The sequence below is a fragment of the Chiloscyllium punctatum genome, chromosome 23 (genome assembly GCF_047496795.1).
Source record: "Chiloscyllium punctatum isolate Juve2018m chromosome 23, sChiPun1.3, whole genome shotgun sequence".
Lineage (NCBI taxonomy): Eukaryota > Metazoa > Chordata > Chondrichthyes > Orectolobiformes > Hemiscylliidae > Chiloscyllium > Chiloscyllium punctatum.
Genome location: NC_092761.1, coordinates 91,576,271 through 91,602,218, shown reverse-complemented (window position 1 = coordinate 91,602,218; position 25,948 = coordinate 91,576,271). Strand labels below are relative to the sequence as shown.

The 25,948-nt window shown below is 45.2% G+C and overlaps 1 protein-coding gene across 5 annotated transcripts in view; it reads left to right on the top strand.

Moving 5' to 3' along the window:
- LOC140494250 (cell surface glycoprotein MUC18-like) overlaps positions 1–25,948 on the top strand; it is a 200,824-nt gene that overhangs the window by 95,957 nt on the left and 78,919 nt on the right. For all 5 annotated transcript variants that reach the window (XM_072593494.1, XM_072593491.1, XM_072593493.1 and 2 more), the window contains exons 2-4: positions 9,919–10,046; positions 13,411–13,624; positions 17,602–17,672. In XM_072593494.1, coding sequence (XP_072449595.1) covers positions 9,919–10,046; positions 13,411–13,624; positions 17,602–17,672 — 413 coding nt within the window. The remainder of the gene's footprint in view (positions 1–9,918; positions 10,047–13,410; positions 13,625–17,601; positions 17,673–25,948) is intronic.

The window sequence follows — 25,948 nt, the reverse complement described above, 5'->3', positions numbered from 1 at the left end:
TGGTAGCGGTTGAACGAATTCTCGTTTCCTTAATTGGGAACATCTGGATTCAGCAGCACTGAACAAAAGACTGGCAGAGTGGGAGTTATAGTTGTGCGCTGTCTGGGATAGATGCAACCTGTTATACTGGAACAGTGATGGCAGAACCTCTCCTAATTAAGGCAGAGGGTAAAAGGAAATCAGTACAAGATTCCTGGTCGAAAGTGAGCACTACAGACGATGGAGTGTGGGGTGCTGGAAAAGCACAGCAGGTCAGGCAGCATCTGAGGAGAAGGAAAATCAACGTTTCGGTCAAAAGCCCTTCATCAGGAATGAGTCAGGGGGTGGGGCTGGGGGGGTGGGGCGGAGGGGGGGAAGGTAGCTGAGAGTGCAATAGGTGGATGGAGGTATGGGGAAAAGTGGTAAGTCAGATGGGAGGGTGGAGCGGATAGGTGGGAAGGAAGATGGACAGATAGGACAGATCATGAGGGTGGTGCTGAGCCAGAAGGTTGGAACTGGGATAAGGTGGGAGAAAGGGAAATAGTAAACTGGTGAAATCCACATTGATGCCATGGGGTTGGAGGGTCCCGAGGCAGAAGATGAGGCATTCTTCCTCCAGGCATCGCTGGTTAGGGTGTGGCAATGGAGGAGGCCCAGGAACTGCATGTCCGTGGCAGAGTGGGAGGGGGAGTTGAAATATTCAGCCACGGGGCAGTGGGGTTGATTGGTGCGGGTGTCCTGAAAATGGTCCCTAAAGTGCTCTGTGAATAGGCGTCCTTTCTCCCCAATGTAGAGCATTGAGAGCAACGGATACAGTAAATGACATGTGTGGAAGTGCAGGTGAAACTTTGGATGTGGAAGGCTCCTTTGTGGCCTTGGAGGTGAGTGGGGAGGTGTGGGCACAGGTTTTGCGATTCCTGAGGTGGCAGGGGAAGGTGCCGGCAGGGGAGGGTTAGTTGTTGGGGGGTGTGGAGCTGACAAGATAGTCATGGAGGGAACAGTCATTATGGAAAGCAGGATAGGGGTGGGGAAGGAAATATATCTCTGGTGGTGGGGTCCGTTTGTAGATGGAGGAAATGGCGCAGGATGATGTGATGTATATGGAGGTTGGTGGAGTGGAAGATGAGGACTGGGATGGGGCGGGTTATATCCTTACAGTTGGAGGGGTGAGGTTTGAGAGTGGAGGTTGGGCCGTGGATGAGATGCGCTGGAGAGCATCATCAACCACGTGGGAGGGGAAATTGCAGTCTTTAAAGAAGAGGCCATCTGGTGTGTTCTGTGGTGGAACTGGACCTCCTGGGAGCAGATGCAGCGGAGATGGAGGAATTGGGAATAAGGGATAGCATTTTTACAGGAGGCAGGGTGGGAAGAGGTGTAATCCAGGTCACTGTGGGAGTTGGGTTTGTAGAAAATGTCAGTATTGATTAGGTCTCCGTTGATGGAGATGTCAAAGATTGTCCAGGTGAGTTTAAGTTCAGGGTGGAATATGTTGGTGAATTGTTCAACTCCCTTGCGGGAGCACGAGGTGGCACCGATGCAGTCATCAATGTAGCAGAGGAAAAGGTGGGGAATGGTGCTGATGTAACTATGGAATTTTGGACTGTTCTACTTAGCCAACAAAGAGACAGGCATAGCTGGGGCCCATACGGGTGCCCATGGCTACCTCTTTCATCTGGAGGAAGTGGGAGGAGAAATTGTTGAGGGTGAAGACCAGTTCAGCCAAATGAATAAGAATATCAGTGGAAGGGTACTGATGGGGACGTCGGGAGAGGAAGAAACTGAGGGCTTGGAGGCCCTGGTCATAGCAAATGAAGGTGTAGAGGAATTGGATATCCATGGTGAAGATGAAGCATTGAGGGCCAGTGAAACAAATGTCTTGGAGGAGGTGGAGGGTGTGGGTGGTGTCCCAAATGTATGTGGGGAATAGGACTGGGGGGAATAGGACAGTATCAAGGTATGTGGAGATGAATTCGATGGAGTAGGAGCAGGCTGAGACGATGGGTCGGCCAGGGTCGTCAGCCCTGTGGATCTTGGATAGGAGATAGAATCCGGTGATGCAGGGTTCCCGAAATATGAGGTTGGGAGATCCCCTGAGGTGATGAAGTTGTGTACAGTCTGGGAGATGGTCAAGGGGCAGTAGGAGGAGGTGTCTTCAAGTTGGTGCCTGGTTTCAGAGGTCAGTGCACCAAACTACCACTGTACCCCCCCCCCCCCCCCAGTCCGCTGGTTTGATGCTGAGGTTGGGGTTGGAGCAGAGGGAATGGAGGGTGAGAGATTGGAGTGTGAGAGGGGTGTGGACAGGTTGAGGGGTCAATGTTGTAGTGGCAGTTGGAAATAAAGAGGTTGAGGGCGGGTAACAGACTGGCATAGGGTATGTTGGAGACGTGCGAAGGGGTCCTCGGAAGGTGGGCAGGAGTCTTGATTAACAAAGTAAGCTTGGAGACAGAGGCGGCGGAAGACGTGTCTGATATCACAACGCTTGTTGAATTCATTAATCCATGAACAGACCACACAAAACATTTTTAAGCAGGTAGCCCAGACCATAACGTTGCTATTTGTTTTAGTGAAGTATAGTGCATACTCCCAGAGTAAATTAGCTGGTTCGACTGCCAAGTTTCAAACAAGCAAAATGTATTTACAAAATTATGGAATCAAACACAAAGAACAGAAAACAGAATACCAGATAACCTATCCTATCCAAACCTGACTTAATGATGTTATTCCAAAAATAATTGCAACAGACCCAATACACACATCCCTTTTCATGAACAATTTTTAAAAAAGGGCACAGGCAGCTTACAGTTTTCCAAGTTAGAAGGGCAGAAGGAAAAAGAGAACTTCCAGTTTCAACTGTAACTCTGATTCAACTAACTGAGCAGTACAGTGGCTCAGTGGTTAGCACTGCTGCCTCACAGCGCCAGGGACCCAGGTTTGATTCCAGCCTTGGGTGACTGTCTGTGTGGAGTTTGCACGTTCTCCCTGTGTCTGTGTGGGTTTCCTCTGGGTGCTCCGGTTTTCTCCCACAGTTCAAAGATGTGCGGGCCAGGTGAATTGGCCATGGTAAATTACCATAGTGTTAGATGCATTAGTCAGAGGGAAATGGGTCTGGGTGGGTTACGTTTTGGAGAGTTGGTGTGGACTGGTTGGGCTGAAGGGTGTGTTTCCACACTGTAGGGAATCTAGCCTAACTCCCAAACTGAATTGAATGGCACAGCCAGAGAGCTGGCCACATCCCCTTGACTATACAGGTTTTTTCAAAAGACTTTAAGTTTTTGGCCTGAAGCACTTATCTGTTCAGGTAAACAGCAAGGCCCCAATGACCCATTCAAACTTCAGACACGATGGAGCCTGGCCAATTACCCCCTCTCTGAAAAAAACTCAAGGGCAAAGTAACCTTGTACAAGACCAGCATTGTGACAGATACGCCATATTTTAGAAGTTATTTCTTTACATGCTGTTTTTAAATGTAATTTTTGATTTTACAAATGCGAGAGAAAAACAGCTTATGCATTTAATGTTCTTCATCGTTTCTTGAAAACTATGGGTGCAGGTTTTGAACATTATGAGCAATGGTGAGAAATTTAGTAAAACAACATCAAAAAATAAGAAAACCCAATTCTCAACATTGAGGAGAAAAATGTCTAATTTTTTTCCTTCAGGTTTCAACAGGTATTAAGAATCTTGCTAGTCAGCAGCATCCACCTCATTTCCACACATTATAATATTAGCTATTTTCACATCATTAATAGTTTGCGATTCTGCATGTGCAGCAATGAGAAACCAGATGGCATTAAGTCCCACATGAAGTCCATGTGATTACCTGGTGTATGCAGTTCATTGGTTGCTTCTCTGGGCCTCCATGTTCAAGTCCATTCAACGTTTCATGACATGCTCAATAGTCAGTGACTGCCTCCACCCTTCATTAACCAAAGTTGGCTTTGGCAAAATGCCGGCCTTACTTCATTATAATGACTGGTGTCAGACCATCTATCATTCTATGATTCAACTCAGTTCAGTTCAGCCCTTGGGGAATTCACCTTGGAGCTCAAGGATACCTTTTACTTGGCAACTTTCATACAGGGACACACAACCCTCTCATGCATCTAAACAGAATACATTTATGACTTAGCTTCTTCAGACTGACTCACTTTGCCTTTATGTGAAGGCTGCAAGCCTCTCTGTTTACCATAGATTTTAATCCAGATGGGTCAGTAGTTGTGGAGGATAATGTACGTGTGAACCGTGGAGTAGGGGGAGTCCATGTAACAGCAAGAATAGTAGGTCAGGTGTTCTGGCAGAAGCTGTAGGTGGTGGCAGAGTGAAAATAGTGGTACTTACACTTGTAGACTGCAGAAGATCATTGACCTTCTTATGACACTACTGTGTATTCCTCTGGGATTGTGAAATAGCAATGATCTGAGCCATTTGCATAATCCAGGCTGGCTGAGGTCAGGTGCTGCCTGGGGTCAGGTGCTGGCTGAGCTCTGGTGCTGGCTGGGGTCAGGTGCTGGCTGGGGTCTGGTGCTGCCTGGGGTCTGGTGCTGGCTGGGGTCTGGTGCTGGCTGGGGTCAGGTACTGCCTGGGGTCTGGTGCTGGCTGGGGTCTGGTGCTGGCTGGGGTCTGGTGCTGGCTGGGGTCAGGTGCTGGCTGGGGTCAGGTGCTGGCTGGGATCTGGTGCTGGCTGGGGTCTGGTGCTGCCTGGGGTCAGGTGCTGGCTGGGGTCTGGTGCTGGCTGGGGTCTGGTGCTGCCTGGGGTCAGGTGCTGGCTGGGGTCAGGTACTGCCTGGGGTCTGGTGCTGGCTGGGGTCAGGTGCTGGCTGGGGTCAGGTACTGCCTGGGGTCTGGTGCTGGCTGGGGTCAGGTGCTGGCTGGGGTCAGGTACTGCCTGGGGTCTGGTGCTGGCTGGGGTCTGGTGCTGCCTGGGGTCAGGTGCTGCCTGGGGTCAGGTGCTGCCTGGGGTCTGGTGCTGGCTGGGGTCAGGTGCTGCCTGGGGTCAGGTGCTGCCTGGGGTCTGGTGCTGCCTGGGGTCTGGTGCTGGCTGGGGTCAGGTGCTGGCTGGGGTCAGGTGCTGTGGCCTTAATGTTGTATCAGCAGGTTAGGACGGGCAGTTTCTGGCTTCAGTTGTTTGAAATAATGTGAGGCTCAGCATTTGATATGCTGACTAAGATGTGACCAGCACAAGATCTTGGAGTCTCTGCTGACTCGGTGATTGCATGAGAAGAAGCCTGGAGCCCGAATATGTAGAGATCTCAGCGGGTGCAATTGCATGAGAAAAGTTGATTGGCAGGAAATCATCCCTAAAGCTCCCTGAAAATAATACTTAACAAAAGATATGGGAAAATTCAGTCCTATAGGCTGTTGTTTGCTTTTTTTATAGAATAAAGAATTTAATTCGGGAGATAAAGAGAAAGAACTTTTATTTATAAAATATCTGTTGCAGCCCCAGAACATCCCGTAGGTCCCACAAACAACAATATTCATCAGATACTCTGCTCTATCAGAGCTGAAAATGTGTTGCTGGAAAAGCGCAGCAGGTCAGGCAGCATCCAAGGAGCAGGAGAATCGGCGTTTCGCGCATAAGCCCTTCCCGAAACGTCGATTCTCCTGTTCCTTGGATGCTGCCTGACCTGCTGCGCTTTTCCAGCAACACATTTTCAGCTCTGATCTCCAGCATCTGCAGTCCTCACTTACTCTGCTCTATTAGTTTTGTTTGAGGGATAAATATTTGCCAGGACTAATGACAGCACCTCTGACAATGTAGCACTCTTCTGGTGCTGAAATCAAAGCTACACCATCTGCCGTTTTTATGAGCAGTCATACGTTCAGCTACCAGATTTCTGCCAGTGCAGCATGACCCTTAAACCAAACTGCTGTTATGCATGCTGTGGAGGCACTGGTTTTAGACTCGGGTGGACAGAGTTAACAATCAGGAAAAAGTGAGGACTGCAGATGTTGGGGATCAGAGTCAAAATGAGTGCCACTGGAAAAGCACAGCCGGTCAGGCAGCATCCGAGGAGCAGGAGAATTGACGTTTCGAGCAGAAACCTATCTTCAGGAATGTTGGGGGGGCGGGTGGGGGGGGGGGGGGGGGGAGGAGCCCAGGGCAGTTGAGGCTTGGGGTGGGGCTGGGGGTAAGGTAGCTAGGAAGGCGATAGGTAGATGAAGGTGCGGGGTGATGGTGATAGATCAGAACGGAGGGTGGAGCAGATAGATGGGAAGGAAGATGGACATGTAGGACAGTTCAAGAGGGTGGTGCAGAGTTGGAGGATTAGATCTGGGATAAGGTGGGGAGAGGGGAGGTGAGAAAAGTGGTGAAATTCACATTGATTCCATGTGGTTGGAGGGTCCCAAGTCAGGAGATGAGGTGGTATTCTTTCTCCAGTCTTTGGGTGGCTAGGATTTGGTGGTGAAAGAGGCCCAGGACTTGCATTGTCCTTAGTGGACTAGGTGGGGCAGTTGGGGGTTGTTTGGTGCAAGTGTCTCAGAGATGTTGATGTTTTCTGATACATTCCGCAAGTTGGAGTCTTGTCTCCCCAGTGTAGAGGAAACCACATCAAGAGCAACAGACACTACAGATTAGGTGTTTGGATGTGCAGGAAAATCTCTGCAGGATGTGGAAGGATTCTTTGAGGCCTTGGATGGAGACAAATGGGGAGGTGTGGGCGCAGGGTTTAGACCTCTTGTGGTGGCAAGGGAAGTTGCCAGAAGTTGAGGGTGGTTTGGTGGGGTGTGTGGACCTAACGATGGAGTTGTGGAGGGAATGGTCTCTGCAGAATGCTGAAAGGGGTGGGAAGGGAAATATATCTCTGGTGGTGAGGTCTGACTGTAGGTGGCAGAAATGGCGGAGGATGATACATTGTATCTGGAAATTGGTGGGGTGGAAGGTGAGGACCAGGGAGGTTCTATCCTTGTTGCAGTTGGAGGGGTGCAGTTCAAGGGAGGAGGTGCAGGAAGTAGAGGACATGCGCTAGATGGCATTATTGACCATGTGGGAGGGGAAATTGTAGTCCTTGAAGTAGGACGCCATCTGGGATGTTGTAGAGGAGATGTTGTTGCAGGTGTGGCAGAAGCAGAGGAATTGGGAGTAAGGGATCACATTTTTACAGGGGGTAGATGTGTGGGAGAAGGTGTAGCCCAGGTAGCTGTGGGAGTCGGTGGATTTGAAGTAGATGTCTGTGTTGAGTCGGTCGCTGGAAATGGAAGTGGAGAAGTCCAGAAAGGGAGGGTGGTATCTGAGATGGTCCAGGCGAACTAGAGGTTAGGGTGGAAGGCATTGGTAAAGTTGATGAACTGTTCAACCTCCTCGTAGGAGCATGAGGTGGTGCCGATACAGTCATTGATGTAGCTGAGGAAATGGTGGGGTTGGTGCCGGGGTAACTGCGGAAGATGGACAGTTCCATGTACCTGATGAAGAGGCAGGTGTAGATGGTGCCCATGTCTGCCCCTTTAGTCAGAAGGAAGTGGGAGGATTAGAAGGAGAAGGTGTTGAGGGTGAGGACCAGTTCAGCCAGGTGGATGAGAGTATCGGTGGAAGGGTATTGGTTGGGACGGTGTGAGAAGAAGAAAAGGGGGGGCTTGGAGACCTTCATCATGGCAGATCGATGTGTACAGGGACTGAATATCCACGGTGAAGAGGAGGCATTGGGGCCGGGGAACCGAAAGTCTTGGATGAAGAGGAGGGTGTGGGCGGCATTCCAAATGTATATGGGGAGATCCTAGAACAAAGAGGACGGATGGTGTCAAGGTATGTGGAGATAGGTTTGGTGGGGCAGGAGCAGGTGGAGACGATGGGTCAGCCGGGGTAGTCTGGTTTGTGAAGTTTGGGTAAGATGTAGAACTGGGCGGTGCAGGGTTCTCAGACTGAGGTTAGAGGCTGTGAATGGGAGATCCCCTGGTGTGATGAGGCTGTGGATAGCTTGGGAGATGATAGTTTGGTGATGGGAGCGGAGGTCGTGGTTAAGGGAGCAGTAGAAGGAGATGTCTGTGAGTTGGCGCCTGTCTTCAGCGGTGTACAGATTAGTGTGCCAAACTACCACTGTGCCCACCCACCCCTTATCCACTGGTTTGATGGTGAGGTTGGGGGTTAGAGTTGAGAGAGTAGGTTGGGAGGGTAAGAGATTGGAGTGGATGGGAGCGGTGGACAGGTTGAGGCAGTCAGTGTCGCCATGGCAGTTGGAGATGGAGATTGAGGGCGGGTAACAGATCACCAGCACGGAGTGTCCAAATGGATGGAGTATGTTGGAGGTGGGCAAAGGGGTCCTTGGAGGGTGGGTGGGAATCCTGATGGAAAAAGTAAGTGAGGAGGTGGAGGCGACGGAAGGAAAATTTGATGTCACGACGCGTGTTGAATTTGTTGATCTGGGAGCGTAGTGGGATGAAGGTGAAGACTGAAGACTGTTGTTTAATTTTCTGTTGTTAATTCATGACTAGATATGGCAGAACTGCAGAGTTTAGATCTGCCCCGTTGGTTACAGAGTTGCTTTACCCTGTCTTTTCACTTGTTGCTTATCCTGCTTTGTGCACAGGTACTCCTGTATTGTAGCTTTACCAGATTGCACCTCATTTTTAGTTATGCCTGGAAATGAAGGTTATTCCATTGATAACTACAACTTGCAGATAGATCACATTGCATATATAGTGGTGAGGTGATGATCAAATGGACTTTTTGTTTTGGATGGTGTGAAGCTTCTATAGTATTGTTGGAGCTGTACTTCAGAAGGTAGAGAGTATTCCATCAACACTCTTGACTTGTGACTGATTGAAAGGTTTTGAGGAACCAACCTTTGCCCTGGTTCTATAGTCACAGTAGCTCATCCAGTTATCTGGGACGTAGCCCACTATCTGTCTTCTGTACTGGGTGGTTACTACGCTCCAGTCAGAATTAAATAACATTCAAACATACATTGGCTATATGCACCAAGTATAATATAACTGTCTGTACCTAACATCTACCACAAGCACTTCCAAGGAGGTCCATGCTTCTATTCAGTTAACACAACACTGGATTGGGAGCTTTTCTAGTTTGTATAGCTCATTGATTGAAGGGTTTCAATCAGTAGGGGTCACGCACATGCAAGTCTGTCCAATGACAACTGTCAGACCGAGTTAGTGCTCAAAAACAGTACATCCCTCAATGGCAAGAGGGATTGCTGATAAGTTTCAGTCAAATGGTTATCTTCCCAAGTGGTAAAAATATGAATAATACATGAGCTGCACACAGCTTGCTGTTCCCAGTTACTGCCAGCATCATTGTCTATGCATAGGCTGATATGGCTGACGGTTGGTGTTACAGGTGTGTTCACTGAAGTATTTACACATGCATAGTACATGACACTGACCCAGTCAGCACAGAGCTGGCTTGTAGCATGAGCAGAACCTCTGACGCTCCTGTTTCTATCTGTCAGCCAGGAGTCCCTGATTGGACCAGGTTAACAGTCCCAATCAAGGAACTCATATTCCATTAGATCCACTTGGTTGACATTGTTCCAGTCACTACAGTCATCTTGAAGAAGCATGTTGACTTGACGTGCAAAAACTTTTTTCACCAGTGATTGTGTTTTATACTCATTTTTTCATGGCTCTTAGAACTGTATCCCATTACAAAGTAATATGTTGCAAAATACATTATCAAAGGTTAAACAGAGCAGCATTGGAAAGCTTTAGAGCAAGCTTTAAATTCTCCTTTTCTGAAGAAATATTGGAATCACTTACTTCCAAGAAAGTATATTTGCAATTGTTGTTGCTATGGTGACATTGACACACATACCTTCAATCACTTTGATCAATGCTTTCTCATATACTGTACCAAACATATTTCACTGTAACAATCACTAGTGTATACTGTAGACCAGTTCAACTTTATTCTGTGTGCAGCCCATATATTGGGAACTGCAGAGAAACAATTTGAAGCTAATGCACTCTTTTGTTCTTTTCTCATAGGCATAATTGGTAGTGTTCAAGTTTCTACCCCGCCTGTGGTAGAAGCAGAGATTGGAAAACCCATCAGCATACCCTGTGTTCCTGACATATCCACTCCAAGCACTGTGAAATATGTCCAATGGTTTGTTGTAAGTAGAACTGTATTACTACTGAAATGACTGCTCCCTATTACTGTATGACTGACCCCTTGATAATCTTGCAGGGAACATAAGGACTAACTGTAAAAGTTTTCTATCGTCATGTAAAAGGGAAAAGATTTGTGAAAACTAATGTATGTCGCTTATGGTTAGAAACAGGAATTTATAATAGGCAACAAAGAAATGGCTGACAAACTAAATTCAGACTTCTCTTCTGTCCTCATAAAGGAGGACATGAAAAAATTACAAGAAACTGAGCAACGCAGGGTTTAGTTAGAAGGAGAAACTAAAGCAAATATTAGAAGAGAAATGATGTTGGACAAATTGATGGATTGAAGGCTGATAAATCACCAGGGCCTGATAATCTACATCCCAGAGTACATAAGAAAGAGCCCTAAGAAATAGTGGATGGACCTTCCAAGATTCGTTAGATTCTGCAACAGTTCCTACAGATTGGGCAGTAGCTAATGTGACCCCACTAAAGGCAGGTAGGGAGAAAACGAAATTATAGGCCAGGAAGTCTGACAGCAGTAGTGGGGAAGATGCAAGAATCCATTATGAAGGATTTTATAGCACAGCATTCAGAAAGCAGTGATGGAATCATACACATTTAGCATGGATTTACTAAAGGAAAATCACATGACAAATCTACTGGAATTCTTCAAGCCTGTTGATTAAGAGAGGCAGTGGATGTGTAGTCATTGGAACAAGGTTGGCCCAGTGGATCTTATTGAGTAGGAGATTCCTGATTGGTCAGGTTAACCTGACCAATCAGGAAGCCCTGGCTGACAGATATAAATAGGAGTCTCAAGGATTCTCCTCACTTTAGGGACTGGCTCTGAGCTAGCTGGTGAGAGCCCGTGTACTGCACACATTTAAATAAAGGGTGACTTGGTGACAGGATACAAGCCTCTGTACAGCTATAGAAAATGGAACATTCTGGCACAGTACAGGCCCTTCACCCCTCAATGTTGCACAGACCTGTGAAACCAATCTAACCTACACTCATCCATATGTCTATCCAATGCCTATTTAAATGCCCTTAAAGTTGGTGAGTCCACTACTGTTGCAGGCAGTGCATTCCGTGCCCCTACTCTCTAAGTAAAGAAACTACCTCTGACATCTGTCCTATACCTATCACCCCTCAATTCAAAGCTATGTTCCCTCGTGCTAGCCATCACCATCCAAGGAAAAAGGCTCTCACTGTCCACTCGATCTAACCCTCTGATTCTTTTATAGACCATAAGACATAGGAGTGGAAGTAAGGCCATTCGGCCCATCGAGTCCACTCCGCCATTCAATCATGGCTGATGGGCATTTCAACTCCACTTACCCGCATTCTCCCCGTAGCCCTTAATTCCTTGTGACATCAAGAATTTATCAATCTCTGCCTTGAAGACATTTAGCGTCCCGGCCTCCACTGCACTCCGCGACAATGAATTCCACAGGCCCACCACTCTCTGGCTGAAGAAATGTCTCCGCATTTCTGTTCTGAATTTACCCCCTCTAATTCTAAGGCTGTGTCCACGGGTCCTAGTCTCCTCGCCTAATGGAAACAATTTCCTAGCGTCCACCCTTTCCAAGGTATGTATTATCTTGTAAGTTTCTAATAGATCTCCCCTTAATCTTCTAAACTCCAATGAATACAATCCCAGAATCCCCAGCCGTTCTTCATATGTTAGACCTACCATTCCAGGGATCATCCATGTGAATCTCCGCTGGACACGTTCCAGTGCCAGTATGTCCTTCCTGAGGTGTGGGGACCAAAACTGGACACAATACTCCAAATGGGGCCTAACCAGAGCTTTATAAAGTCTCAGTAGCCCAACGGTGCTTTTATGTTCCAACCCTCTTGAGATAAATGACAACATTGCATTCGCTTTCTTAATCACAGACTCAACCTGCATGTTTATTTTTAGAGAATCCTCGACTAGCACTCCCAGATCCCTTTGTACTTTGGCTTTATGAATTTTCTCACCGTTTAGAAAGTAGTCCATGCTTGTATTCTTTTTGCCAAAGTGCAAGACCTCACATTTGCTCACATTGAATTCCATCAGCCATTTCCTGGACCACTCTCCCAACCTGTCTAGATCCTTCTGTAGCCTCCCCACTTCCTCAGTACTACCTGCCTGTCCACCTAACTTCGCATCATCGGCAAACTTCGCTCGAATGCCCCCAGTCCCTTCATCCAGATCATTAATATATAACGTGAACAGCTGCGGCCCCAACACTAAACCCTGTGGGACACCGCTTGTCACTGGCTGCCATTCCGAAAAAGAACCTTTTATCCCAACTCTCTGCCTTCTGTCAGACAGCCAATCCTCAATCCATCCCAGTAGCTCACCTCGAACACCATGGGCCCTCACCTTACTCAGCAGCCTCCCGTGTGGCACCTTATCAAAGGCCTTTTGAAAGTCTAGATAGACCACATCCACTGGGTTTACCTGGTCTAACCTACTTGTCAACTCTTCAAAGAATTCCAACAGGTTTGTCAGGCACGACTTCCCCTTACTAAATCCATGTTGACTTGTTCTAATCCGACCCTGCTCTTCCAAGTATTTAGAAACCTCATCCTTAATGATGGATTCTAGAATTTTACTAACAACCGAGGTTAGGCTAATTGGCCTATAATTTTCCATTAAAGGCAGGAAGTAGGTCATCTTTGCTGAGTGCAAACTGTTTCCATCAAGACCTTGGGGTTAGTGGTGATGAGGGATGGGAGAGAGAAGGAGACTATCATAATGGGAGGAAGATGTGATTAAAAAGGCCATCTGAGTGTCTTTGGGTCAGCATGCACAAGGTATTCCTAATGGCCCTGTCTGTGCTGTACCATTTCGTGATGGTTTTGTGATGGAGGACAGAGTTCATGGTCTAAAATTGTTGAACTCAGTGTTGAATCCTAAAAGTTATAAAATATCTGAGTGGAAAATGAGTGTAGTACAGGGCCTGCATAGACCTGGAATGAGGAATGGTGCAGACATCCCACAAAGAAGCAGGCATAACAGGAACTCATGCAGGTACCTAGAGCCAAGCCTTTTACTTGGAAAAGTAAAATGATTTAAAGAAGAAACAGTTCAATTTTTTGAATGTACATTTTTCAGACTCCAAGGAAATGTGCATTGGAATAGTTTATGTATCATTTTGGAAGTGTAGTTTTTGAGGATATACATTAAATTGAAAATGATTCTATTATTCAGCATCTTCCGGATGCTAATACCAGCTAGCATTGTCTGATGACTTGATGTGGGTCATCTTTCAGCTGGAGTATAGTGCGCAGCTCAAGGGGCAAGAACTGTAACTATGGAACTTACATTTTATTAAAAATCTTTAAATTTAAACTTGTGTCTGTATTCAGATGGAGAAGGACACTCGCCAACGAATCTATTTCCAGGATGGAGAAAATAGAATTATCAACAATAAGACTCGCTACACTGATCGAATCAATGTGGATAAGAACTACACTCTGACCATTGACAATATTGAACTTAAAGATGAACGGACATTTTGTTGCCAAGTTGGTGCTGGTCCAGCAGGCAATGGTGAAGCCACAACAGAGTTGAAGGTTTTTGGTGAGATTTCTTTTCTGGAATAATCTTTTAGAATCATAGAATAATACAACACAAAATGAGGACCATCTTGCCCAAGCCAGTTGATTGAATGGTATGTAATTAATACCACATCTATCCTAGTGACCTGTAATGGTTTTTAATGTTTCAAATATTTGTCCAATTTCCTGTTGAATGTGTTTTTAATTTGTTAATGGGATGAGGACGTCACTGGATAAACCACTTAGAACATTGAACTGTACAGCACAGACATGAGTCTTCTCACCCATGGTGTTGTACCGAATGTGATGCCAAATTAAATTAATCCATTCTGCCTGCTTTTGGTCCATATCCCTTCATTTCTCACGTATTCATGTGCTTATCTGAAAGTCCCTTAAATGTCCCTATCGAATCTGCCTCCACCACCACCCCATTCCAAATTCCTACCACTTCCTGTGTACAAAACATGCCCTTCGCGTCTCCTTTGAACTTACCTCCTCTCATCTTAAATGCATGTTCCCTTGTATTAGACATTTCAACTCTGGGAAAATGATTCTGACCATCAAACCTGATCTATGCATCACATAAGTTTATAAACCTCTATCATATCTCCCCTCAGCCTCTGCCGCTCCAGAGAAAACAACACGAGTTTTTCTAGTCTCTCTTTATAGCTCATACCCTCTAATCCAGGCAGCATCCAGGTAAACCTCTTCTACAAACTCTCCTGAAGCCTCCACATCCTTCTTGTAATGTAGTGACCAGAATTGAATGCAATATTCTAAATATGGCCTAACCAAAGTTTTATAAAGCTGCAACATGTCATCCTGACTCTTGCGCTCAATTCACCAACCAATAAAGGCAAGCATGCTATATACCTTCTTTAACACCCTATCCGGTTGCGTGGCTACTCTCAGAGAATTATGGACTTGAACCCCAAGATCCCTCTGAACATCAATGCTGTTCAGAGTCCTGTCATTAACTGTATATTTTTCCTTGATATTTGATCTCCCAAAGTGCAGCACCTCACACTTACCCGGATTAAACTCCCTCTGCTATTTCTCCACCCATATCTGCAACTGATCTCTATCCTGCTGAATGCTTTGATAAGCTTCGACATTATCCACAACTCCACCCTTCTTTGTATCGTCTGCAAACATACTAACCAAGCCATCTATATTTTCATCCAAGTCATTTATATATATCACAAACAGCAGAGCTGCCAGTACAGAGCCCTATGGAACTGCGGCCAATGTAGTCATTGACCTCCAGCCTGAGAATCACCTTTCCCCCACTGCCCTCTGTCTTCTAAGGGCAAACTGATTCTGAATCCATGCAGCCAAGTCACCGTGATCCCATGTATCTTAATCTTCTGGATGAGCCTACCTTGCGGGACCTTGTCGAAAGCCTTATCAAAATCCATGTGGACAACATCCACTGCTCTACCCTAGTGAATCACTTTCGTCACCACCTCGAAAAATTTCAATCAAGTAAGAAAGACATGACCTGTCCCCCACAAAGCCGTGCTGACTGTCCCTAATTAGGCCACGTTTTTCCAAATGTGCATAAATCCTATCCCTAACAATTCTCCTCCAATAACTTCCCAACCACCGATGTGAGACTTACCAGTCTAATAGTTTCCTGGATTATCTCTATTTGTCTTCTTGAACAGATGAACAACATTAGTTACTCCCCAGGCCTCCGGGACCTCTCCAGTGACTAGCAAGAATACAAAGATCTTGGTCAAGGCCACAGCAATATCCTCTTTTGCCTCTCTCAAAAACCTAGGGTAGATACCATCGGATCGTGGGGACCCTTCCACCTTAATGCTCTTCAAGAAATCCAACACCACTTCTTTCTTGATCTCAAAATGCCGTAACATATTATCATGCTGCACACAAATCTCACTATTTTCCATATCCTTCTCCAAGGTGAATACCAATGCAAAATGCTCATTTAGGATCTCACTCACATCCTATGCCTCCAAGCGCAAGTTGCCTGCTTTATCCTTATTAGTCCATCTCTAATTATCTGAGGGTAGTTAACTGTCCCATTGTTGCGAGTCTGGAGTCACATGTCAGTCAGACCAGATAAAAATGGTCGATTTCATTCTCTAAAGGGCATTAGTGAACCAGATGAATATTTTCACGATAGTCAACAATACAAAAAACATTACAGCACAGGAACAGGCCCTTCGGCCCTCCAAGCCTGCACTGACACATTTTGCCCTTCCATACTAAAACCATCTTCACTTACAGGATCTGCATCCCTCTCTTCCCTTCCTGTTCATATATTAGTCCAGGTGCTTCTCGAATGCTGCTACTGTGTCTGCTTCCCCCACCACCTCTGGCAGTGTGTTCCAGGCACTTTACCATCCTTTGTGTGAAAAACTTGCCTTGCACATCTTTTTTAAATTTCCTCTGCTCATGCAACTTGAACCCATGCCACTAATAATTGACCTGTCCACTCTGGGAAAAAGCCTCATACTTTCACAATCTTATAATCTTCTATCAGGTCACCCCTCAACCCCCTGCTTTCTGGTGTAAACAAACTCAGTCTATCCAAACTTCCTTCTTAGCTAAAATCCCCCATAACAGGCAATATCCTGGTAACCTTTTCTGTATCCTCTCCGAAGCATCCACATCCTTCAGGTAGTGTAGTGACCAGAACGGTATGCAGTATTCCAAGTGTGGCCTAACTAAAGTTCTATAAAGCTGCAGCATAGCTTGTCTATCCTCATACTCGGCACCCCTTCCAATGAAGGCAAGCATGCCATAGGCCTTTTTCACTCCCTTATCTATCTGCACTGCCATCTTCAGTGGACCTGCACACCCAGATCCCTCTGTATATCACTACCCCTAAAGGTTCTGCCATTCACTATGTAATTTTAACTTGTACTTGACCTTCCAAATGTCCTTCCAATATCATCTCACATTTGTTCAGATTCAACTGCATCTGCCATTTTTCTGTCCCTGCCCCCAACTGATCTATATCCTACTGTATTCACTGGCAATCCTCCTCACTATCAGCAATTCTGCCAATCTTTGTATCATCCGCAAATTTACTAATTAGACCAGCTACGTTTTCCTCCAAATCATTTCTGTAGAATACAAGCAGCAGAGATCCCAGCACTGATCCCTGTGGAACACCACTAATCACAACCCTCCATTCCAAAAAGCACCCTTACACCACGACCCTCTATCTCCTATGACTAAGCCAGTTCTGTATTCACTTTGCCAGCTCACTTCATACCATGTGACTTCACCTTTTTGTACCAGTCTGCCATGACAGATCTCGTCAAAGGCTTTACTGAAGTCCTTCAACATCAACCGCTTTTCCCTCATCAATTATCTTAGTCACCTCCTGAAAAATCTTGATCAAGGTAGTGCGGCTTGACCTCTGCCACTCAAACCTGTGCAGTCTATCACTAATAGTCCATTCGCGTCTAAATGCGTTTAGATCTTGTCTCTGAGAATCTTTTCCAATAATTTTCCTCCCACTGATGTGAGGCCCCAATGGCCTGTAATCTCCTGGATTATCCCTGTTATGCTTCAGAAACAATGGGACAAAATTGGCTATTCTCCAGTCCTCTGGGACCTCACCTGTGGCCAACGAGGATGCAAAGATGTCTGTCAATGCGTCTAGTCACACAGTCACTATTTTACTCCCAATTTTTATTGAATTCAGATTTCACCATCTGACATGGTAGACTTTGAACCCATGTACCCAGAATTGTGGGGCCCTGGGTTACTAGTCTAGTGGCATTACCACCATACCTTTACCATCCTTTCAGGCAGCATATTATATAACCTCCAAACCCATGATGTACATTGTTCTTCCCCTTATATTATCTCTGGCTGTTATTCTGATTGTGATGTGTTCTATTTTGACCAATCACTTGACACAGTTGGGCAAGGACAGATAAGAGCATGGGTCTAGTTTTTTTTTACATCTTTTAAAATGCCTCTGTTTCTGTATTTACCGATTTCTGCTTTTTTTTGCAGATGCACCAGAAATACCTGAGATATTTGAAAGTAATAAACTCATATCAATAATGAAAACAGAACCATCAGAGGTAGGCAAAACTGAAAGACTGACACTCAGTTGTCTCACGTTTATACTTCAGGATTATTTTAATATGTAAAGAAATTGAAGAGATTCACAGACACCTTTGTAGTTTAAGAAAAAAATTAGTTAAATTTCCCCTTCGTTACCTCATGTCAACATGTTGCTGTGAGTCTCTCTCAAAAAGGCCTAAATCTTGTTGTTAATGGTATGGAGTAACTTCATTTTTTTTCTTCTTTTTTTCTTTTTTTTTCCTTTTTTGTTAAATTTAACCCCCACACTACCGCCTAATTGCGGTAGTGCTTATTTTTTCCCCAGCACCCATGGTGTGTGTGTGCAGGTGTGAGACACAGTGAGAGACACGAGGTGCACGAATCTTTATTCAATTTCCACCACCAGGAAGATAGGAAAACACCCGGGTGGCCAGTGACAAGCACTGCCCTTCACATCAAAGGGCAGTGCTGTGTGATCATGGAGTTACTTCATAACTCAAGTATGTGTTCACTGATTGGTAGGACAAGCTTTAACAAGCTAAAAGGTGAACTCATCTTCCTAAGACTACAAAGACTGTGTATCTGTTTTAAGCAATTTATTACAAATAAAGGTAACATGCCTCCTATTTTGAATGGAGAACAGGTGGATGGCAGAGAAACAAAAAAATTGTTTTGTGTCAGTCTTCATGGAGGAAGATCTTAAAGATCTCCCAGAAATGAAGAAACTAAAAGAATTTGTTATCAGGAAAGAGGGTATTTGAAAAGCTAACTGGGTTGAAAGTTGATAAATTCCAAAGATCAGATGAGCTTCATCCCAGTGTTGAGGTGGTGGATGGAGAGGTAGTAAAATTGATTCTCTTCCAGAAGTCTGTAGATTTTAGAAAAAATCCTGATGACTGAAGAGTAGTACTAATGAAAGAAAGAAGGAAGAGGGAGAATGGCAAACTACATTTAGTCTGCTGAATAGGACAGACTTCAACCAGATCTGACAACTCAAGGCTGGGTATCCATGAGACACTGGAGCATCGACAGTATTTCAGCACAATCTGCAAACTTGTGGCCTGCCATGTCCCACATTACCATCAAGACAGGAGATCAACCCTGGTTCAATGGAGAGTTCAGGAGGGCATGCTCGGAGCAGGACCAGCATACCTGAAAATGAGGTGTCAACCTGGTGAAGCTACCAAACAGGACTACTCGCGTGCAGAACAGAGTAAGCAGCAAGTGATAGACAGAGCTAAGCAATCCCACAACCAACAGATCAGATCTAAGCTCTGCAGTCCTGTTGCATCCAGTCATGAATGATGGTGGGAAATTAAACAGCTCCACAAATACCCCCCGTCCTCAATGATGGAAGAGTCCAGCACGGTGGCATAGTGGTTAGCACTGCTGCCTCACAGCGCCAGAGACCCGGGTTCAATTCCCATCTCAAGGCGACTCTGTGTGGAGTTTGCACATTCTCCCCGTGTCTGTGTGGGTTTCCTCCGGGTGCTCCGGTTTCCTCCCACAGTCCAAAAATGTGCAGGTCAGGTGAATTGGCCATGCTAAATTGCCCGTAGTGTTAGGTGAAGGGGTAAATGTAGGGGAATGTGCCTGGGTGAGTTGCGCTTCAGCGGGTCGGTGTGGACTTGTTGGGCCGAAGGGCCTGTTTCCATACTGTAAGTAATCTAATCTACGTCAGTGCTAAAGATACGGCCAAAACATTCGCAGCAATCTTCAGCCAGAAGTGCCGAGTGGATGACCCACCTCAGCCTCCCCCAGTGGTCCCCAGCGTCACAGATACCAGGCTTCAGCCAGTTTGATTCACTCCATGAGATTTCAAGGAACAGTTGGAAACACTGGATACTGCAAAAACTATGGGCCCTGACAACATTCTGCAATGGTACTGAAGACTTACACTACAGAACTTGCTGCTCCCCCTAGCCAAGCTGTTCCAGTACAGTTACAACACTGATATCTACCTGACAATGAGGAAAATTGCCCAGGTATATCCTGTACATAAAAAAGCAGGACAAATAGGTAAAGGGCTGACTGTGAGTTTAATAAGATATATGGAATCCTGGGCTTTAGAAATAGAGAGGCAATTAAATACAAAAAAAAATGCAACCCCACCAATTACCACCATCAGTCTACTCTTGATCATCAGTAAAGTGCCTTGCTGTGTTCTTCCAGCCTCCTGCTTGTCTACCTTATCCAGGAGGCTGGAAGAACACAGCGAGCCAGGCAGCGTGAGGAGGGGAGAAGTTGGGGGAGGGTATAAAAGAAGCTGCAGGTAAAGGGGATTGGGGGGTGGTGATGTGGTGAGGTAAGGTAGGGATTAGTGAACACAAGGAGAGTGTACGACCTGGTTGTCGAAGGGAGGATTCATTGACCAACCAGGTCCTACCCTCTACCTGTGTTCATCTATCCCCACCTCCCCACCATCACCCCCCTCCCCTACCTCCACTTCATCTGCAACTCCCTTTCCACCCACCCTCGGTCCTGCAGAAGGATTACACCCAAAACATTGACTTCTCCACCTCCTCACATTGCCTGGCTTGCTGCATTCTTCCAGCCTCCTGCTTGTCTACTTTGAATTCTGCAGTTTTTTTGTCTCGAACCATTCAGGATAAAGTAACCTGCCTGATTGGCACCACATTCACAAACGTCTATTTCCTCCACCACCAACATTCAGTAACAGCAGTGTGCACTATCTACAAGAAGCACTTGCAGGAATTCATCAAAGATCCTTCAAGAGTACCTTTGAAACCCACAACCACTTCCATCTAGAAGGATATCCATCTGACAGCTAGAAGGTGGATATATGGAATGGTCTGCCCCAGAAGGCAGTGGAGGCCAAGTCTCTGGATACTTTCAAGAAAGAGATGGATAGAGATCTTAAAGATAGTGGAATCAAGGGTTATGGGGATAAGGCAGGAACAGGATACTGGTTGTGGATGATCAGCCTTGATCATAATGAATGGTGGTGCAGGCTCAAAGGGCCGAATGGCCTACCCCTGCACCTATTGTCTATTGACAAGGGCAGTAGATACATGGGAACACCACCACCTGCAAGTTCCCCTCCCAGCCACTCACCATCCTAACTTGGAAATATATTGCTGTTCTATCACTGTCATTGGGTTAAACTCCTGGTATTTCCTCCCTAACAATGTTTTGGTTTACCTACAGCAGGTGGACTGTGGCAGTTCACAAAGGCAGCTCACCACCACCTTCTCAAGGGCAACTAGGGATGGGCAATAAATGCTAACCCAGCCAGCATTCCATGAGTCACCACACTCCCAGAAGGATGTGGAAGCTTTGGAGACCGTCTAGAGAAGGTTCAGCAGGATGTTGCCTGGTCTTGAGGGCATTGGCTGTGAGGGAAGATTAAAAAGACTGGGATTGTTTTCACTGGAAAGGTGGTGGCTGAGAGGAGACTGATAGTGGCCTACACAATTACAAAAGGCATAGATGGGCTGGATAGTCAGAGGCGTTTTCCCAGGGTTGAAGTTTCAATTACAAGGGGTTACAGGTTCAACAAGAGAGGTGGAAAGCTTAAGGGAGATGTGCGAGGGAAGTTTTTCAGGCAGAGAACAGTGGGAGCCTGGAACACACTGCTAGAAGAGGTGGTGAAAGCAGGCAGATTGGTTGCATTTAAGAGGCAGCTGGCTGGTTACATAAAAGGGAGGGAATAGAGGGATACGGACCGAATAAGGGCAGAAGGTTTGTATTTTGTTTAGTTTAGTTAGGGCATGATGATTGGCACAGGCTTGGAGGGCCGAAGGGCCTGTTCCTGTGCTGTACTTCTCTTTTGTTCTTTGGGTGAGTTTTAAAAACCTGTTAGTCTAATGTCAGTAATAGTGTTATGGCCCCACTGTTGTTATTACTGGACAAGTCTGATCCCAAACTGAAATCTGCTTTTTAAATCATATTTTGTTTTTTTTAATTTAATGAGGTCGTCTTTTACTGAAACACAAGCACACAATATTGTGAATCAAGATTTAGCAATAAACTGGAAGTATACTACTCAAAGGAAAAGATAAAATAAACCAAGCTATTTTATATGAAACACTGTTTAGAAGATTTTGAAACATGATAAAATACAATATTCTGTTCATCACAACAGCATATTCTACCACAGTGAAGCACTAGAGAGAATTCCTTGCTCTAACACATATATCGGTTTGATAAAATTGTTGCTTTCAATTTGCAGTTATGCGAGTTTGAAGGCCTTTTCCTTAAGTATTCACACAACTGAACTTTGACTCTCTTAGCTTGAAATAACCCTTTCAGGTTCTAACCAAACTTTTCTGGTCTACATCTTTAAAACAATTACCCTTTCACTGAAGTAACCTACTTCCCAACTTGTCCAAACTAACTCCTTTCTGAAGAAGAAACTGTTTTATACATTAAACTTTGCCCCTAAGCTTAATAAAATCAATTCCTGATCTTTCAAACAGAAAACAAGCTAACCGTCTTTAATGTTTACTCTCTGCTAGTAAAATAAATTACCATCACAAATCCAGGAAGTCTCTCTGAGTGATTTTCAAAATGAGCATGGCTCCAGAAACCTTGAAAAGTTAATCCCCTTACACACAGACCAAAACCTACATTTTAAAAAAAAACATTCATGGGATGTGGGTATTTATTGCCCATCCTTAGTTTTTACCCCTTGAGAAGATGGTAATGAGCAACCTTCTTGGCCTGCTGGAGTCCCTGTGCTGTAGGTAGATCCACAGTGCTGTTAGGGAGGGCATTCCAGGATTTTGAACCAATCCCACTGAAGGAACAGTGATAAATTTCCAAGTCAGGATAGTTAGTGGCTTGGAGGGGAACTTGCAGGTGTTGGTATTCACACATATCTGCTGCCCTTGCCCTTCGAGATGGAAATAGTCATGGGTTTGGAATGTGCTGTTTGGAATGTGGAGCCTTGGCTGTGCATCTTGGAGATGCTGCAGTTTCCACAACCATGGCAGTATTTCAAAATCCAAACTCAAAAATAAATATTAAAATATATGTCTTGCACATCTTACATTGTAATAGCAAACTTCAAACACACTGTAAAGAAGAATGACAATGAGAAAGGATAGATAATGCAGGAATGAAGGTGTTATATTTGAATCTATGCTGTGTATGAAATAAGGTAAATGAGCTTGTGGTGTAGATTGAAATAGGCAGGTTTGACATGGTGGGCATCACAGAGATGTGGCTGCAACAGGATCAGGATTGGGAACTATCCGAAAAAATAGGCAGGCAGACAGAGGGGATGGGATTGCCTTAGTGGTTAGAAATGAAACTAAATTAATAGTAAGAAACGAAGTATGGTCAGATGGTGTAGAATCTGTGCGGGTAGAATTGAGGAACCGCAAAGGTGAAAGAAGCCATATTCAGAGTTACGTCCAGGCCTCCAAACAGTAATCAGGAGCTGGGGCACAAGACAAACCAGAAAATAGAAAAGATGTATAGGAAAGGCAAAGTTACAGTGATCATGGGGAATTTCAATACACACGGGGACAGGGAAAATCAGGTTGGTAGTGGATTGCACGAAAAGGAACTTGTGGAATGTCTGAGATGGCTTTTTGGAGCAGCTTGTGGTGGAGCTCACTGGGAAACAGGCAATATTGGATTTAATGTTGTGCAATGAGGCAGACTTGATAACCCTTAGAAGGCAGAGCATAATGTGATTGAATTTACTCTGCAATTTGAAAGGGAGAAGATAGAGGTAACGGTATTACAGCTGAGAAAAGGCAACTACAGAGGCATAAGGGAGGAGCTAACCAGAATTGACTGGGAGAGGGGCCTAGCAGGAAAGACAGTGGAACAGCAATGGCAGGGGTTTCTGGGAGTAAATCAGGAGACACAGAGATTCATCCCAATATGAAGAAGCAGGGTATAGGGAGGATGAGGTAACCATGACTGACTAGGGAAGGCAGGGATAACATAAAAACAAAAGAGAAAGCGTATCATATGGCAAAGCGCAGTGGGAAACCAGAGGATTGGGAAGCTTACAAAGACCTACAGAGGGTGACAAAAAGAAGAAGGAGCAGATTAAGTAAATTAAATAGCAAGTTAAGCTAGCCAGAAACATAAAGGAAGACTGTAAGAGTTTCTTTAAATATATAAAGTGCACATTCGACCACTGGGAAGTGACACTGGAGAGATAGTCGTGGGGAACAGGGAAATGGCTGAGGAACTGATTAGTTACTTATTGTCAGTCTTCACAGTGGAAGACATGAGTAATACTCCAAAATTCAAGAAAGTGAGGGAGCCAGCTGAGTATGGTGGCCTTCACCAAGGAGAAGGTGCTAGAAAAACTGAATTGTCTGAAAGTGCATAAATCACCTGGACCAGATTGACTACACCCCAGAGTTTTATGGGAAATACAAAAGGATTCTGGGTAATTCAAGATGGAGGACGGGAAAAATTTCTGGCTGTAACAGCTGCTGCATTTTTGAGGTATTTTAGGTGCTGGAGGTGATTTCCTCGAATTCCAGGAGCAGCAATTACTGTTTTATATGCTGTTGCATTGTTTTGGAACTTTGGGAAAAAAGTCAAAACAACAGATAAAGGAAGCACATGGTGAGGTCAGTGCAGGAGAGACAGAGAAAGAAACTGACATTGCCTTTGTTTGAATTCATGTATTGCTGGACATCGATGTGCGTCTGGGAAAATTAACAAACAGTGAAATTCACAACTGATCTTGGAGGAACTGTATGGGCGAAGTTCACAGCACAGAACCAGATAAGTTAATTGTTTTAAGTGGCCTACAGAAAGTCTGCAGTAGTGAGTAGAGTGGGTTCTTTCTTGATTATGTTTTTTGAGCTATGTCTCTTGATTAAACTTACAATATAAGACGTAACTATTAATCTAACCTGGGGTAGTGTTTTGTAGAGGAATAAGACAGTGTTAATTTCTGGGTCTGTAGATTGTGAAGGAGCACAAATGGCCTTTAGTACAGTGATATGTACTTCCTGTCAGATGTGGGAATTTAAAGAGAGTTTAAGGGTTACTGCAGATTATATCTGCCATAAATGCTGTTGGTTACAAATCTTATCAGATTGAATGGATCAGTTGGAGAGACAGTTAGAAGCAATGAGGAATTTGCAACATTATGTGATGGGTGGCAGTTATAGGAAGGGGGGAAAGTCTCAGATACAGTCACATAGATGGGTTAACTCCAGGAAGGGTAAGAGAGGTAGGCACCTTGTGCAGGTGTGTTCTGTAGCTAGACCCATTTCAAGCAGGTTTGCTGTTTTGGAAAATGTGATGGATTCCCAGCACGAACAGTAAAGTTTCTGGTATTGAGACTGGCTCTCATGCAATGAGGGCTAGGTCGGGTTCCAAGAGATCAATCGTGTTAGGGGATTCTGTAGTCCAAGGTACAGACAGACATTTCTGTGGCCAGCAGCGAAAAATCAGAATGGTATGTTGCTTCCCTGGTGCCAGGATCAAGGATGTCTCAGAGAGGGTGCAGAATGTTCCCATGGGGAAGAGGGGCCAGCAGGAGGTCATTGTCCACATTGGAACCAACGACATTGGAAGGGAAAAGGTTGAGATTCTGAAGGGAGATAACAGGGAGCTAGGTAGAAATTTAAAAAGGAGGTCCTCGAGAGTAGTAATGTCTGATTACTCCCAGTGCTACGAGCTAGTGAGGGCAGGAATAGGAGGATAGAGCAGATGAATGCATGGCTGAGGAGCTGGTGTATGGGAGAAGGATTCACATTTTTGGATCATTGGAATCTCTTTTGGGGTAGAAGTGACCTGTACAAGAAGGATGGATTGCACCTAAATTGGAAGGGGACGAATATACTGGTAGAGAAATTTGCTGGAGCTGCTTGGGAGGATTTAAACTAGTAAGGTGGGGGGGGGGGGGTGGGACCCAGGGAGATAGAGAGGAAAGAGGTCAATCTGACACTGGTACAGTTGAGAACAGAAGAGAGTCAAACAGTCAGGGCAGGCATGGATGGGTTGGACCGAAGGGTCTGTTTCCATGCTGTACATCTCTATGACTCTATGACCTTGCAAAATGTCCATATTACAGAAGAGGAAGTGCTGGATGTCTTGAAACGCATAAAGGTGGATAAATTCCCAAGACCTGATCAGGGGTACCTTAGAACTCTGTGGGAAGTTAGAGAAGTGATTGCTGGTCCTCTTGCTGAGATATTTGTATCATCAATAGTCACAGGTGAGGTGCCAGAAGACTGGAGGTTGGTTAACGTGGTACCACTGTTTAAGAAGGGTGGTAAGGACAAGCCAGGGAACTACAGACCAGTGAGCCTGATGTCAGTGGTGGGCAAGTTGTTGGAGGGAATCC